At 41.1% G+C, this 14,413-nt stretch overlaps 1 protein-coding gene across 6 annotated transcripts in view; it reads left to right on the top strand.

The window, feature by feature from the left end:
• Positions 1–14,131, top strand: part of SUCO (SUN domain containing ossification factor) — a 39,434-nt gene extending 25,303 nt beyond the window's left edge. For 3 of the 6 annotated variants that reach the window (XM_064147244.1, XM_064147243.1, XM_064147240.1), the window contains 11 exons: positions 126–217; positions 867–932; positions 4,652–4,726; positions 5,294–5,387; positions 5,821–6,987; positions 7,867–7,954; positions 8,706–8,810; positions 9,899–10,053; positions 10,557–10,648; positions 11,968–12,023; positions 12,184–14,131. In XM_064147244.1, the coding sequence (XP_064003314.1) occupies positions 126–217; positions 867–932; positions 4,652–4,726; positions 5,294–5,387; positions 5,821–6,987; positions 7,867–7,954; positions 8,706–8,810; positions 9,899–10,053; positions 10,557–10,648; positions 11,968–12,023; positions 12,184–12,630 (2,437 nt within the window). In that variant the 3' untranslated portion in view covers positions 12,631–14,131. Of the gene's footprint in view, positions 1–125; positions 218–866; positions 933–4,651; positions 4,727–5,290; positions 5,388–5,820; positions 6,988–7,866; positions 7,955–8,705; positions 8,811–9,898; positions 10,054–10,556; positions 10,649–11,967; positions 12,024–12,183 lie in introns of all 6 variants that reach the window. The other 3 variants (XM_064147245.1, XM_064147242.1, XM_064147239.1) reach the window with 1 other exon arrangement.
• Positions 14,132–14,413: the final 282 nt, after the last annotated feature.

The following is a 14,413-nucleotide window of genomic DNA, read 5'->3' as shown; positions in this document are numbered from 1 at the left end:
CTCCTGCTTTAGTTAACTGAAAGTAACTGTTGCCTATCTGTTTGTTACTTAATTATCAATTTTGTCAAGTAATTGCATGACTGATGGACTAATACTAGGTACTTATCTTAAAACTTTCTTCCTAGGGTGTTTGGTACTAGCATGGTTGAAGAGTATGAAGAAATAGCTGATTCTCAGTATCAGTCTGAACGACAAGAACTCTTCGATGAAGATTACGGTAAGCAAACTTCTGCATATTTTTCCATTCAGATGTGGCTTCTGCTAGCCACATGGCTCGTTCCCTATGTGTGGGAAATGATTGTTAAATTTGCTCCTGGTGTTCACACTATTTCAGTATTTTTAGGTGTTACTTTAAAATGCTGGAAGTAAGTCTTTATTCCGTTAACCATTCCCTTGTCTTCATGTACTGGCACTAACTAAGGATAACTAAAATAATGAAAGTAGCTCACACAAAACAGCTTTATTCTTTTTGGCCATAGTCTGTTTTCCTGAGATTTAGTGTGATCAATGCTGCAAGCAATTGGGAAGGTTCTTATTTTGGCTTGCAGACTTTGTATTTAAGTAAGGGAATCTCCAGCCCTTGCAAGGAGGAGCAGGATAAACTTCATATGAAACTCAATGAGAAGTTGCTGCATCTGCATCATGAATCCTGGAGAAACAGAAATTTGAACCCTGAATCTCCTTGGGATTCTCATTGCCTGGAGCTTAGTATTTCAATATATAATTGCTGACCTTTACTTTTGTTTCTGTAGTTTTGTGTTCACACTGTCAAATTGACAGTTGAATGACATGTTAAATGTTGAGGCCTTTTTTTGTTCATGAAGCATTTAATTCTTGTAGTCATAAATATTCTTCTTTATACATAGATTATCCACTGGATTACAGTACAGGGGAAGAAAAGTCTTCCAAAAATCTCCTTGGTTCTGCTACAAGTGAGTATAATTTATTAGAAAAATTACTCCTGTGCCGAAACAAAATGAGCTTGTTCTAAATGGAGTGAGATTTTTGTCATGCAGCAGCTACAACTTTTTTTTCTGTTGAATTTATTGTGATTCCTATTTAATTGCTTAGGAGTAAGTAGTAGCAGCTTTGAAGCTGGGGTATCATTCTGAAAGTGTTCTAAAAATAGAGCTTTCCAGATCTCTCTCCTTAAGAAACTTCACTTACTGTACTTCAGGATCCTGAGCGTTTGAAACAGTTACATGGGTAATGGTAAACCATAATATGGGGCTGTAACTAACCAGTACTAAAGTGCTGTAGAACTGTAATTATTCACAACTTGGAGATTTATGCTTAGTGAAGGTGCCCTACCTATGGGAGGCAATATAAAGTTATATTTGATACAGCTTGAAAGGGAGGGTTTGAGATCACTGCTTCGGAGAAGGCTTTAAGTATTGTTGCTTCTGTGCTCTTCAAGAGCTGTATATATTTTTAAGAAGGAGAACTAATGGTTCTTGACTGACTGTCATGGTTTTTCTTTGGGAAACCTCCCAAGTATGGGGTAAGAATACTTGAATATTCTTAACTGCTGAATTATTTAGGTTAATTGGATAATTATTTAGGATAACAGGATATTTTTTTCTCTTGTACTCTGCTCTGGTGAGGCCACACTTCAAGTATTCTGTTCAATTTGGGACATCTTGATAAAAGAGGGATGTGGAGGTGCTGGAGCAAGTGCAGAACATAATGAAGCTGGGAAACATCCTGGAGAAGAAATCCTACAAGCAGTGACTGAGGGAGCTGGGGATGGTTAGTTTGGAAAAGAGGAGGCTGAGGGGAGACCTCTTTGCTCTCTACAGCTACCTGAAGGGAGGTTGTGGAGAAGTTGATGCTGGTCTCTTCTCACAGGTAATTAGTGATAGAACAAGAGGGAATGGCCTTAAGCTGTGACTGGGTAGGTTTAGACTGGACACTAGGGAAAGCTGCTTCCCAGCAAGAGTGGTCAGACATTGGAACGGGTTGCCCAGGGAGGTGGTTGAGTCACCAACCTTGTATGTGTTTGAAAGTTGTTTGGATGTGGTGCTTGAGGATATAGTTTAGGCTGCATCTTGTATAGTAGAGTTGTTGGTTGGAATTGATGATCCTGAGGGTCTTTTCCAACCTGAATGTTTCTGTGATACCAGCTGCCCAACAACTTCTTCCAAAGAGCTCTTGCACTGTAGCACTTTTGTTTCTGTCTCAGTTCGTGACATGTAGATTTGCACCTAAAATAAATGCTGACTGGGTTCAGGCTTTCCTTTTATCCTCTGATCGATCAGAACTGCAGAGTTCTTTGTTACTGTTTCCTAGAATGTAGTTGTCACTTGGATCAAAAAGTTCCTGGATAGGAATATTGCACAGTCTAGTGCAATTATCAAAGCGGAACAGTGGAAAAAGCAATTTATTTTAAATGTTACCCTCTCACAAATGAGAGAAAGCAGCACATTCCTCCTTGACACTGTTTTTCTCTTATTTCTGGCTTTTAGAGTTTCTGTCTTGGAGCTGTCTTGATGAGGCATATTCACATGTTCTGTCTATTGCAAGGAGGTGTTTTGTTCACTGTTTAAAAAATGCCCAAACTTTTTTTTTTGAATGCTAAAGCTGTGGTGAAAAGATTGGAAATGTCTGTTACTGATAATGCTTTAGAAATGGAGCTGAGCACTGAAACATTGCAGCGATCATTATTTAGTTCTGGCTGGTGGATGTTGTTATTGAGGCCTTTCATCTCTGGCAGGGTAGTCAGTGTTACTTTTTTATTAAGAAATACTGAGTTCTGGAGGGTTTTTTGTGTGCTTTTAGTGTTTGTTTCTTTTTAATATGTATCTGTGGACAAATGAGGTGGGCTTCCATCTTGCATTGTTTGTCTTAGGAAGAAGGTCATCTGAGGAGGAGATAGTGGGCTTCCCATCGTTGATCTTGTAATAATTATTCTGCAGTATTCTGGTAGTTTGATGCATGAGGACAGTGTTACAGGTTTAGTGACTTAATTGTAAATAGAAGCTGGCCAGAGAATTTGAGAAAGTCCAGAGGGATGGACTGTGAGGGGCTGAACAAAACATAACAGATATGGTTATCCCATTCCATTAGCCTGAAAAAGTTCTATGTAATTTGAAGCATAGTTAGCACTGTCTCTTGCTTTCTTCTGCTCTTTTTCTCCTTCTGTCCTTGCTTGCCTGTCCTCCCCGCCATTGTTGGGGTTATTGGCAAGAATACAGACCAGGAGGGGAGAGAGATAATGGTGTGTTAGCTGGCAACAGCCCTGGGCTTTGTCCAGAGGGGTCTAGGCTAATGTCCAGTTGTATATGTGTGTACATATATATCTCTCTATGTTTATTACCTTTACTATTTAGCCTACTTTTGTAAATTATCATTTCATTTATACTTTCAAATTCAGGGTAAGTGTGGAAATTTTACTTCTTGAGGCTAAATACCAAATTCCACGTGGTGCAAAACCACCACAGGCAGCTCAGTGTTCTTCCTTCTGCTGTTCTCCGAAACTGTCAGGCTTCTCTACCAATTCCAAATTCTTCCCCTTTTTCTACTTCTCAATAATAACAGACCATTCCTACCTGAAACTTAGTGCCTTTTGTTTATTGTGACTTTACAGAGAATGCAACTCCAGATAAATAATGTCATGCAGGAATGTAGTTTCTGACCTGTTTGGGAGGAAAGGCAGAACCAAGGCTCCAAACAGAGCTTCCTGAAGTTGAAGAAATGTGGCATTTCTACTAAAATGCTTCTTTGACTTCATGTGACATACAGTGCAGATATATGTTGCTGAGTGGGGGAGAAATTAGCAAAATTGGGGCAGTTTTTGCACATCTACAATGAGGTGCTTTTTCCTTTGTGGAAAGGAAATAAGGCTGACAATGATGTTTTCAGTACAAAGACCAGAGGGTTCACTGTATGTAATACATACGCTGGTACAGACCAGTCCCTCCTTGCATTTCCTTCTCTGAATTTTTGTTTAACAGATACTTAGTCTAAGCCAGACCTCTGGATACTCACTGTGGTTTTCTTCCAGTTGCCTTAACTGATCTAAACTACATTCAAGTAGCAGATTGTAAAGTGTAGACATCATCTTCAAATCTTATAATATTTAGAGTTGCTACCTTGCAGCTGTATCAGAGCTGACAGTAAGATTGGGACATTTGGAGGGAGGGGTGATGTGAAATGACAGTGAACAGATATGTAGTTTTCTGTCTATCCTGCTGTGGGTACCCTGCAAATTGTCTTGCTCATTCAACAAATGACATCTATTGAATCTCTTCTTTAGTGCTTCTATGACAAATAATCCAATTTGTCTTCATTAGAACTCCTCTGTTTGAATATTCAGGCTCTAAATTGCTGACTCAGGACCTTCTGCAGTGGTTCATGCACTCAGGTTGCCAGAAAATTCTATGCTTAAATATTCTACTGTTCATTTGCTATTCCTTGGCTTCAGTGAGTACTTCTGATGTTTTAAGGTCTGGCTGGCAAACATTAGATGTGGGTTTTGAGATACAGGTTTCTAGCTTATGAACTTGTCCTTTAAAAGCTATGGCCAGATTATTTTTTAATGTCTTTATGCTGTGGTTAGTTTAAAGCAAGTGTTAATGGAAATAGGTTGCTCAGTGGTGCTCACCTCTGGACCCTTGGAATATGTCCTCTGAGCAGTTGCTTTCTCTTTTAGATGCTATCCTGAGTATGGTGAATATTGCTGCTAACATGCTTGGAGCCAAAACTGAAGAGTCAACTGAAGCTGAAGGTATATTTGTGTGTATATATATACACACATATGTATATATTTTAGGTGACAGACCTTTTTGATTTTATTGGTTGGAGTTGGATGATCTGTGTTTAAATGGCTTTTTTTTTCACCCTTTATGACGTACCTGATTAGTGCCATAGAAATGTGTATCCTGCTGACTAAGAAAAGTGGCCCAAAGATGCTGAATTTACTGAGAAGGAAACCAACACAAATATCTTTGCTCCCTGTGTCTACCCAGCTTCAGTTGTAAAGTCTAACTTGCAGCTTCTGCCTGGAAATGTTTTGAGATTGTAGCTTCATACAGATAAACCTTTGGTAGCACTTTCATTAAGATAGCTTTGAGTGACATTTGCAGTTAATTTCTTTCAGTTTAACAACTGCAATAGTGAAAGCCAAACCCACAAAGCAAACCAGAAATCCCAAGCAAACAACCAACCACAAAAAACTCCAACACACAAAAGCACAAACCAAACAAATTCCAACAACGAACTAGCCTCAAAGTTCATTGAAAAGGCATATGATGCTTGAATGTTTATTTTCACATTTTCCTCCTTCCTGCAGCAGGGAACAAAACTGTATCTGAAAATGTCACTGCCACCTCTGCAACTTCAACAGCTGCACCAAGACTGCCTGAACCAACTCCTGTACCTTCACCAGAGTAAGCGATTTGTACTGGGGTTGTTTGTGTGTTTTAAACTGTGCTCTTAGCAGAGAGTAGTATGTGTCAGTCTGGAACTTTCGACTGTAGAATGCTCAGATATGGCACTTACTGCCTTGAGTTAAAAGGCAGGTATTTGGTGAAATCTGTAGTGTGGTAATGTACTCACCAGGGAAATGTATTCTGACATTTAGGCAAGTGTTAAAACATATCATAAGGGAAATGGGTACAAACAGTAACTCCAGTGCTACTTTCTCAATTGTTTGTACTACTTTGTTTAGAAGAAGTATCTAACTGTATGCTAACTGTATCCAAACTGGCCTCTGGGCACTGGAATTAGATTTGCTAATATTCCATAGGGCTTTTGTGGTCTTACAGAGCAGGCATGTAAAGATATTGAAGTAACATTCTGTCTCAAACTCTTTGGTTGTAGACTTGTTACTACAGATATCCTACAGATGGATAAAGAGCAATTAATTGTGGATTCAATGAAAGAAAGTCCTATTGTCCAGCTAGTACAAGAGTATGAAGAAGATACAAGCCAATCAACAATAACCTTGCTGCCCAGTGATGATCAGGAAGAAGAGACATCGACATGGTTTGAACTTGAAACAGAAAAGTACTGCTGTGACATGGCAACAGTATGTTGTGTTTCCACCTTTTCAGAATACCTGTTTAAGTGGTGCTCAGTTGCAGTGGCCATGCATCGGCAGCGTGGTAAAGCTGGAGGTAAACAAGGGCAAGATTATGCTGCGGATGTTCAGCAGCCGCAGGCAGTTCTGACCGAATCTATGCATCCATCAGTAGAGGAGCCTCCACCTGAGCAAGCAGACAGCAAAGCTGAAAGAATATCTGGAACTCCTGTCACAGTCGACTTCAGCAGTGTGGTCCATGAAGAGATCAGTAATGACACCACAGATTCAATTGAACTGGAACCGAGCCATCCTCAAACTGTCTCTCAGTCCCTCCTCTTAGAAGTTACTTCTGAAGTTAAGCCATTGCCAACCACAGACATTGTGTTGGAGCCTGCAAGAGAAGATGGGAGCCAGGCAGGATCAAGGGTGACTCCCCCAGTGGATGTAGCTGACATCAGTGCAGAAACAGAAAAGACTGAGAGCTCTGTTGCAGAAGAAAAGCCTATGGCTTCTGAGACCAGTGTAGCTACTGAGGTAAAGGAGATGAGCACAAAAGAGATTGTTGCTACTCCGGTGATTCCAAAGCCTACAGAGACTGTTCTGCAGCCTGAACATACTATAGGTACGCTAGCTAGTGATGCTGGGGAAGGAAAGGAAAGCACTCCAGAAGTGCAGAAACCTGTTTTGCCTGTTGTTGAGTCTTCTGTATCTGTTGAAACAAAGGAGGAGGATCAGGCAACTGAAGAAGCTTTAATGGCAATTCAGGTCTCAGGAGGACCACAGAGAACAGCTACAGACTTCTATGCTGAACTGCAGAACTCAACAGATCTAGGCTATGCAAATGGAAATCTTGTTCATGGGTCTAATCAAAAGGAGTCTGTCTTCATGCGCCTTAACAATCGCATCAAAGCCCTAGAAGTAAACATGTCTCTCAGCAGCCGTTACTTAGAAGAACTTAGTCAGAGGTGAGTGTGAAGAAGACTGGTAGGAGTCTGCCATATTGAATGGTGATTTTTAGCCAGCTCTTCAAAGGAATGTACACCCAAAGCAGTATAGTAGGGTCTAATGTAAATCACAGCATAAAGCTTTTTGAAAGACTGAAGAGTGCCTAATCCTAGGTATTTGATGAGCATCTAGACTTGCAAGGGTGGCAGGGCTTCCCTCTCTCTATTTTGGATGCGATCGCATGGGTTGTTTTGAGGAGTAGTGCTGTGGGGTTTTTAAAAGGATAAAGCATTGCCATGGTGTAAGCACTAATCCTGTCCGTAGTCTTTCTGGCAAAAGGGCTTAGCCTCCTATCGTTGAACTGAGTGGCAGAGCACTACAATGCCACCTACTGTATTTGCTACTTCTACTGAAACGTCTGTGTTACCTGTAATAGCACTTGTTGAAGAGAGCGTGGAGAAGGAACCAAGACCTTTGTGAGTGATGTAGATGTGTTATCTGTAGTGCTCCTTTGCCCTAAGAAAAACGTACCTGTTTCAGAAATGGTTCCAAGGAAGGGCTATCTGTTATGCTTACTGCTGTGTTGTCAGGGTTGGGAGAGAATTCTGCATAGAGAGTTTGAGTAAATTGGTGTCAAGCTCTGAGGTGTTGAAATAGGTTTGACTTTACCCTTGGGGCAAAAAAAACCAACAAACCCAAACAACCCCCCAAAAAAAATCTTACAAAGAGACTTATCTGTTTTATGTGTGAAATTTAAAAGGGAATAGCACTCAGTGTTTAAATAATTTGTTTGAGCAAAGAAGTTTTCTGCTGGCACATTCTGCTTTTTCTGAAGACAGTTCTAGTGTTGAAGAGTTTTGTGAATGAACATTTCAGACCTTTATGCTCTCTGTTTTCAGATACCGAAAGCAAATGGAAGAAATGCAGAAGGCTTTCAATAAAACAATAATAAAACTCCAGAACACCTCCAGAATAGCAGAAGAGCAGGTATGGTTTGTTGGAGTGCTTAACTGTTTTCATAATTAGGGAAGTTTACTCTGAGGACAGAATTGCAAGTTGGAGAAATTCTTTCAGTTGAAGACTTTATTTTTCTTTTCAGCTGCATAGCTGCAGGGTCAGAAACCACATTCCTGCATAACATTCCAAAACCTTATTTGATAAGTGAAGCATGGGATGTTGTCAAGAGTGTATATGACTAATGCTGCCTAAGCAGTTCCAAATGTTGTGTGCAAGTTATGTTGAAAGCATGGCTGGATAGCTCGTGTGTCTGCAGGGTGCTTGGCTGTGTCTGAGAGAATGCAAACTCGGTCTGTGTGACTGCATAGGGTAGTGGCAACTTCTAAATAGCATGACCATGAGCATCTCCCCTGTGAAGAAAGAGAGAGACCTGGAGCTGTATAGCCTTAAGCATGGGAGCCTGATCAATGTCTATAAACATCTGAGGTGTCAAGTGGATGAGGCCAATCTCTTTACAGTGGTTGGCAGCAATAAGACAAGGAGCAATGAGTACAAACTGTAATGTAGAAGGTTTCATCTCAACACGAGGAGGGTGACAGAGCATGGGAACAGGCTGTCCAGGGGGGGTTGTGGAGTCTCCTTCTCTGGAGACTTTCAAAAACTGCCTGGATGCATTTTTTTGCAGACTACCCTGAGTGATCCTGCCTTTGGTGGGGAGGTTGGACTCGATCTCCAGAGGTTCCTTCCAACCTCTAATGTTCTGTAACTCTCTTTAACACAGGATCAGCGGCAAACAGAAGCCATCCAGCTGTTACAAGCACAGCTCACCAATGTGACACAGCTGGTTTACAACCTGTCAGCAACTGTGTCAGAATTAAAACGTGAGGTAAGTACACATAAAGTTACTGCATAAAGTACACGTAAAATTACTGCATAAACATATGTCAGTTTGAAGAGGCCTGGGGTCTTGAAATGAAGTTAGAGAAGTTGTTTGTAGTGCTGCTTTCAGCCTACTTCTGCAGCCAGCCAAGGAAAGAGGGGAAAGTTTGAGTAGCTTCAGCTGTTTTGTGCACCTCAATACTGGCAGTAGCTTCTGCTACACTGTACTGCTAGCCCCATGATTGTGATCTGAACAATCAAGATACCAAATTAGTTAGGATAACTTAATATCTCAGACATCCTGTAGTGCACTGGAATATGATACTGTTCTGTGAAGTGGCTATTAATGAGATTAGAAGACCAGTCACTGACACTGAATGGCAATAATGGGATTTGTTGTACATTCGGCATGTCAGAGGGAAAAATAAAGTTCATGCTTTAAGAACGTCTTTGACACTTGCTGCATTATATAAGCAGTTGTATTGCATGACTTTGTTAGCTTCAGTTAAATGGGATGCTTTGCAGTGTCCAGCACTTACATTACTTGAGTGCTAACAGATTCTTGCCATAGGAGGTTTAGTGTACAAGAGTGCACTGGCCATTACTGGAACTGGGCTGTAACAGCAGATGAGTTTGTGGAGGGTTGAACTCCTAGCCACCGTATGGGAGCCTCATGTGATTATGGGACCTTTCTGCTTCATTCTTCTGGCTGTTGTTTGAGATTAGGGGAATCTTGGCAACAATATTAGCAATATATTCTCTCAAATATTTCGCATTCTCTTGCCCAAGATTTCAAGCTGTACCATAAGCATGATCTTTTTTTTGTGTGTGTGCATGTCATCAAAGACAGTTGGTGAGATCCTCTGCTGTTACTAGCCCATGGTTTTTAGCCTTCAGTTCTTGAATGCTGTACAGCCAAAAGACTACATCAGCCCTCTGAAAAATTCACGTTTGTACAAGTGTGTAGTGAAGCAGAAGGAAAGCAACTTGAGAACATGCCAGTTGTTTTCTTTTGAAGATGTTAGCCTTTTAAACCAGAATAATAGTGCCACTGAATTATTTCATGACTTTAACAACTGTATCTAATTCTTCCAGGTTTCTGATCGCCAGGCTTACCTTGTGATTTCTCTGGTTCTCTGTGTCATTCTGGGCTTGGTGCTTTGTGTGCAGCGGTGCAGAGGCACTTCTCGGTTCTGTGAAGATTACCTCTCAAAAATTCCCAAAAGTAATAACTACCCCAGCCCCAAAAGGTAATGTATTTCTGTTTGAAACTTAATCATTCTTGCAGCTTTAATTGATATTTCATTTCCAGTAGTAAAAGTCATTTCCAACCTAAACAGTTCTGTGCCAAGTCTGCTGGGATTATCACATCTGATCTGCACCAGATTATAACCCTGCTCTGTCAGGGGGTTTGGGCTCGGTGATCTCCAGAGTTCCCTTCCAACCCCTAATACCCTCTGATCCTGTGATCTGCTTAAATTCTGAGTTGTCTTACTGCAAACTCAAAACTGGCGGCGTTAAAGCCACTACTGCTCCATAGAGGATTCTCCCCTCCTTAGGAGTATTTTGTGGCTGCTATGCTGAACATGCCTTGATAGCTTGCTGCAAATACACGGTACTGCGCTTGCCAATCTTTCTTGGGCACCTCAGTGAGTAATTCTGTGCTTCTGTCAAAGATGTTTCTTAACAAAGCATGTGTTTGACACAGTCCTGAGAAATGCATGTTTATAAAACCTTTGGATCTCTTTCCTAGGTGTTTTTCCTCCTATGATGATATGAATTTGAAAAGAAGAACTTCACTTCCACTGGTCAGGTCACAGTCTTTCCAGCTAGCTGGTAAAGAAGGTATTAGTGACATATTGTACATCTGGTCTCTACCGTTACTCATAGTGCTCTACAGTGCGTGTTGCTGCTGAGTGTGTGAAAATGGAATTGCAAGTTAATGTCTAAGCGCACTGGATTATAGCGGTGCATGTGTACGTTCTGTAGCACAAGGTGGTTCATGAACAAGTTACCAGGTGCTCACAGGACTATACAATGTTATGCTCAAGCATTAAATGTGGTCTTTGCTATCATTTATACTCCATAGATGTTTTCTTGGGGTTGGTAGCAATCCATGCAGGCATTTGGGTCCACGAAGCTTGCAGAAAATGCCATTGTAGGTTTTATTCTAGGGTTTTTGATGTTGATTTGTTTTTTTGGGGGGGTTTGGTGTATGTTTGTTTGTTTTTCATGTCAGATATGGGAAGTCTGCCCCAACTCTAGTCACAATAGCCAGTCTTTGGAACTTGGCAGATACTTAAGATCTGAATTTGCTAGCTCTGCCAGGAAAATTTCATCTGTTTACCTTGCCTTGAGTGTAAGGAATGATCTGGTTGTTTTGGTATTCCCATTAAACTTGGAACAACTGAATATTAATTTCTTAGACCATGATTATCATGCAAAAATGTTGCACAATATAGTGAACTACCACATCAGCAGCTGATGCTGCTTTTCTGGGTCTAGCAAACATGTCTCACTAGTTTGTACTGGGAATCAAACTGCTGAATTTGGAATATGTTACTGTAAGGAAGAGCTGAAGGCATGGACTTTGTTGGTTTGGGTTGTTTGGGTTTTTTTTTCCCCTTTCATTGTTGTTGTGTTGTTCTTTGGGATTTTTTTTGTTTGGGTTCTTTTTTCTTTTTCTTAATTCTCCTCTGCTTCAGCCTGGAAGAATGATTTACAAAGCACTGATGAGGGAATGCCAAGCTGGTCTCATGTCAGTCTGAACATCTGTGTCCTTGATAGGTACTTGTGCTTCTAGTATCTGTCCTGTCTTGGGCAGGCTGCACATCAAACACACTTATATTGGTAACAGCTTGTTTTTGTAGAAGCTAGCGTGGTGATTACTGTTCCTTTTCCTTGAAGGATGTTCTCTCCTGTGGCCTAATCAGGAGGTCAGGCTTTCCCAAGTGTCTATCACTGACAGCTGCCATGGCAGCATAGGGAAATTCCTCTGTGGTGTTGTCTTCATTTTCAGTGTTGGTGCGTTTTGCCTCCACTAACTTAACGGCAGTAAAAACGTGTGCCATAAGTGGAGCACTTTGTCATGCTATTCTTTAGAATTGTGGTGTTCTAGAGCTGGCAGTGTCAGGACTGCTAAATTTATGTTCCCTCTCTTACAGTGGATCCAGAAGACCTGTACATTGTGGAACCCCTGAAGTTCTCCCCAGAGAAGAAGGTAGGGTGGCTACGAGGAGGACAGGCTGAGCTGAGTGTGTTTCTGCTGGCAGGTGATGCAGATCTCAGCTGCTCTGCCCTGCATCATTTCTTAGACTTGGGTTTTATGCTCTGCCTGCCTTCCAGAACCTAACTGTTTCTCTTTCTGTTTGTGGTTTCAGAAAAAGCGTTGCAAGTACAAAAGTGAAAAAATAGAGACTCTTAAGCCAGCAACAGAGCCTCTGCATCCAATAGCCAATGGGGAAATTAAAGGAAGGAAGCTATTTACGAACCAGAGGGACTTCTCTAACATTGGGGAAGTTTATCACTCTTCTTATAAGGGTCCTCCATCCGAAGGAAGCTCTGAAACATCATCACAGTCTGAGGAGTCTTATTTTTGTGGCATTTCAGCATGTACAAGTCTGTGCAATGGACAGACCCAAAAGACAAAAACTGAGAAGAGGGCTATAAAACGAAGACGGTCGAAAGTTTCAGACCAAGGGAAGCTCATAAAAACTCTAATACAGACTAAGTCGGGGTCAATGCCAAGCCTGCATGACATAATGAAAGGAAACAAAGATATAACAGTGGGAACACTTGGTGTAACGACAGTTTCTGGACAAATCTAAAAGTAGCTGAACTTCTCAAATAGGAGAGTGTTTGTTCATTTGAGAACAGTCTGTGGTATTCTGTGGGAGGACAGTGGGAGACGAAGAGCTCAACTAATTGGAAAGTATTCAGAAATTTGGTTTCTGTCTTTTTAACTAGATGGGATTGTGTCAATCTTGGCTATAAGCTGCAGCTTTACAAGGCTGATAATTTCCTATGAGAACAGCTTGGGGGGAGGGGAGAGCAGGGTTCATTTTATAAAGGTTTTTTCACAGTTCCTAGGGCAGAGATTTTTTTGAAACCCAGTTTGTTGGGTGGAATAGGGATAAAAGCCTAATCCTCTTCCTTTAGCTTTGTTCCTATTTCTTGCACCTTCCCATATTTATGTGCCTTTTGTCTATTTATAATGCCACTGGAAGAGGGGAGATAAGAATTGTTTGTCATTTGATTTATTTTGTAATTTCTCTAGCTTTTTTGAAGATACAACACTACAGTGCTGTAAAGGGACATGTGTTGGCCTTCAGCTGGACTCAGTAATGTGGACTGGATACTGTAATAATGCTAATAGTTGGACTTGCCTGGCTGGATTCTGGTTTTGCAAACTCTGTTGAGGAAAATACCTCACTAGGGGTGGTGATCATGTCTATTCCCACCTTCCTGTACGAATTGGAGCTGGAGTGTGATGTACTCAGTGAACAGCCATGGCTCTAGGATTTCCTTCCTGTGTGCGGTGGGATCTTGAGCCGCTGAACGCGTTTGTTATCCAAACTGTCTGCTGTACCTCTCTGAAAGGAAAGGAATGGGGAAGGCTCACTGAGTCTCTGCTGAAAGTCCAGGAACATGAAGATGAGCTGTGGCAGCTGGACTCTTCTCTGAGCCAGCTCTGGCTGTGTTGAGTTTGCAAAGCCTCGAAGTCTGACTGGTCAGGCTGGTTTCAAGTGGGTATTTCCATAACGTTTGCTTTTGTATTGGCTAACAAATGTGCAGTGTTTGTGTGGTCGGTATTTTCATATCCAAGGGGTGTTTTTTTTATTGTTTTGACTGTGACTGTATATTTGGATCCTATAGGATGTGTGATTGCTAAAACATTGAGTGTGTACCCGAGTGAGTGGAACAAAAGGTTATTCCTTTTGACCGGTGTTACAGGTTCACGTTGTAGAAAAGAAGTTAACTTATTGAGCACTTTTAGTGATGCCCTTTTTAACAAGTCTAAATGCCTTTCCTGGGTATTGTACGTAATGTGACTTATTTAAAGCCTTTGTTTTTTTCGCTGCTTTCTTGTTAGTTTCTGAATACTTTAAGGTGATGTACTTTTGGAGTTGATCTGCACAATTAGCCAGTCGGAGCACTTGAGCCGGACACGTTGAACAGGAATTCAGAAGAGTTTCAAACCTGGATGAGGAAAATACACACCACCTGAGTGCAGCATACAATGTTGTGGAACAAGAGTATGTAACTACAGAGCTGTAGTGCCATTAGAAACTGTGAATTTCCAAATAAATCTGAACACTTTGTCTTTCACTTCTTGGTATTTTTCCTTTGGAAAAAAAAACTGTGGCTTCAATTCTTTGAGAAGTTCTAGTCTTTGAATTTCAGTCCAGGACTAGGACTGGAGGTCTTTTGGGTCACAATAAGGACTTCATAAACTTATTTTCAGCCTAGATGTGTTTGGCGTTTTAAAATTAGAAAAAAGGGAGGTAGGGCCAGGGAAGCTGAAGGCTGAGTCATGGTGTCTTTGAAAGTTCAGAAATCATGGCCGTGTACAACTGCTAGGAAAGGCTCCAGAAGGTTTTAGGTCACATC

The sequence above is a fragment of the Pogoniulus pusillus genome, chromosome 8 (assembly GCF_015220805.1).
Source record: "Pogoniulus pusillus isolate bPogPus1 chromosome 8, bPogPus1.pri, whole genome shotgun sequence".
Classification (NCBI taxonomy): Eukaryota; Metazoa; Chordata; class Aves; order Piciformes; family Lybiidae; genus Pogoniulus; species Pogoniulus pusillus.
This window is presented reverse-complemented; position numbering and strand designations above follow the sequence as displayed.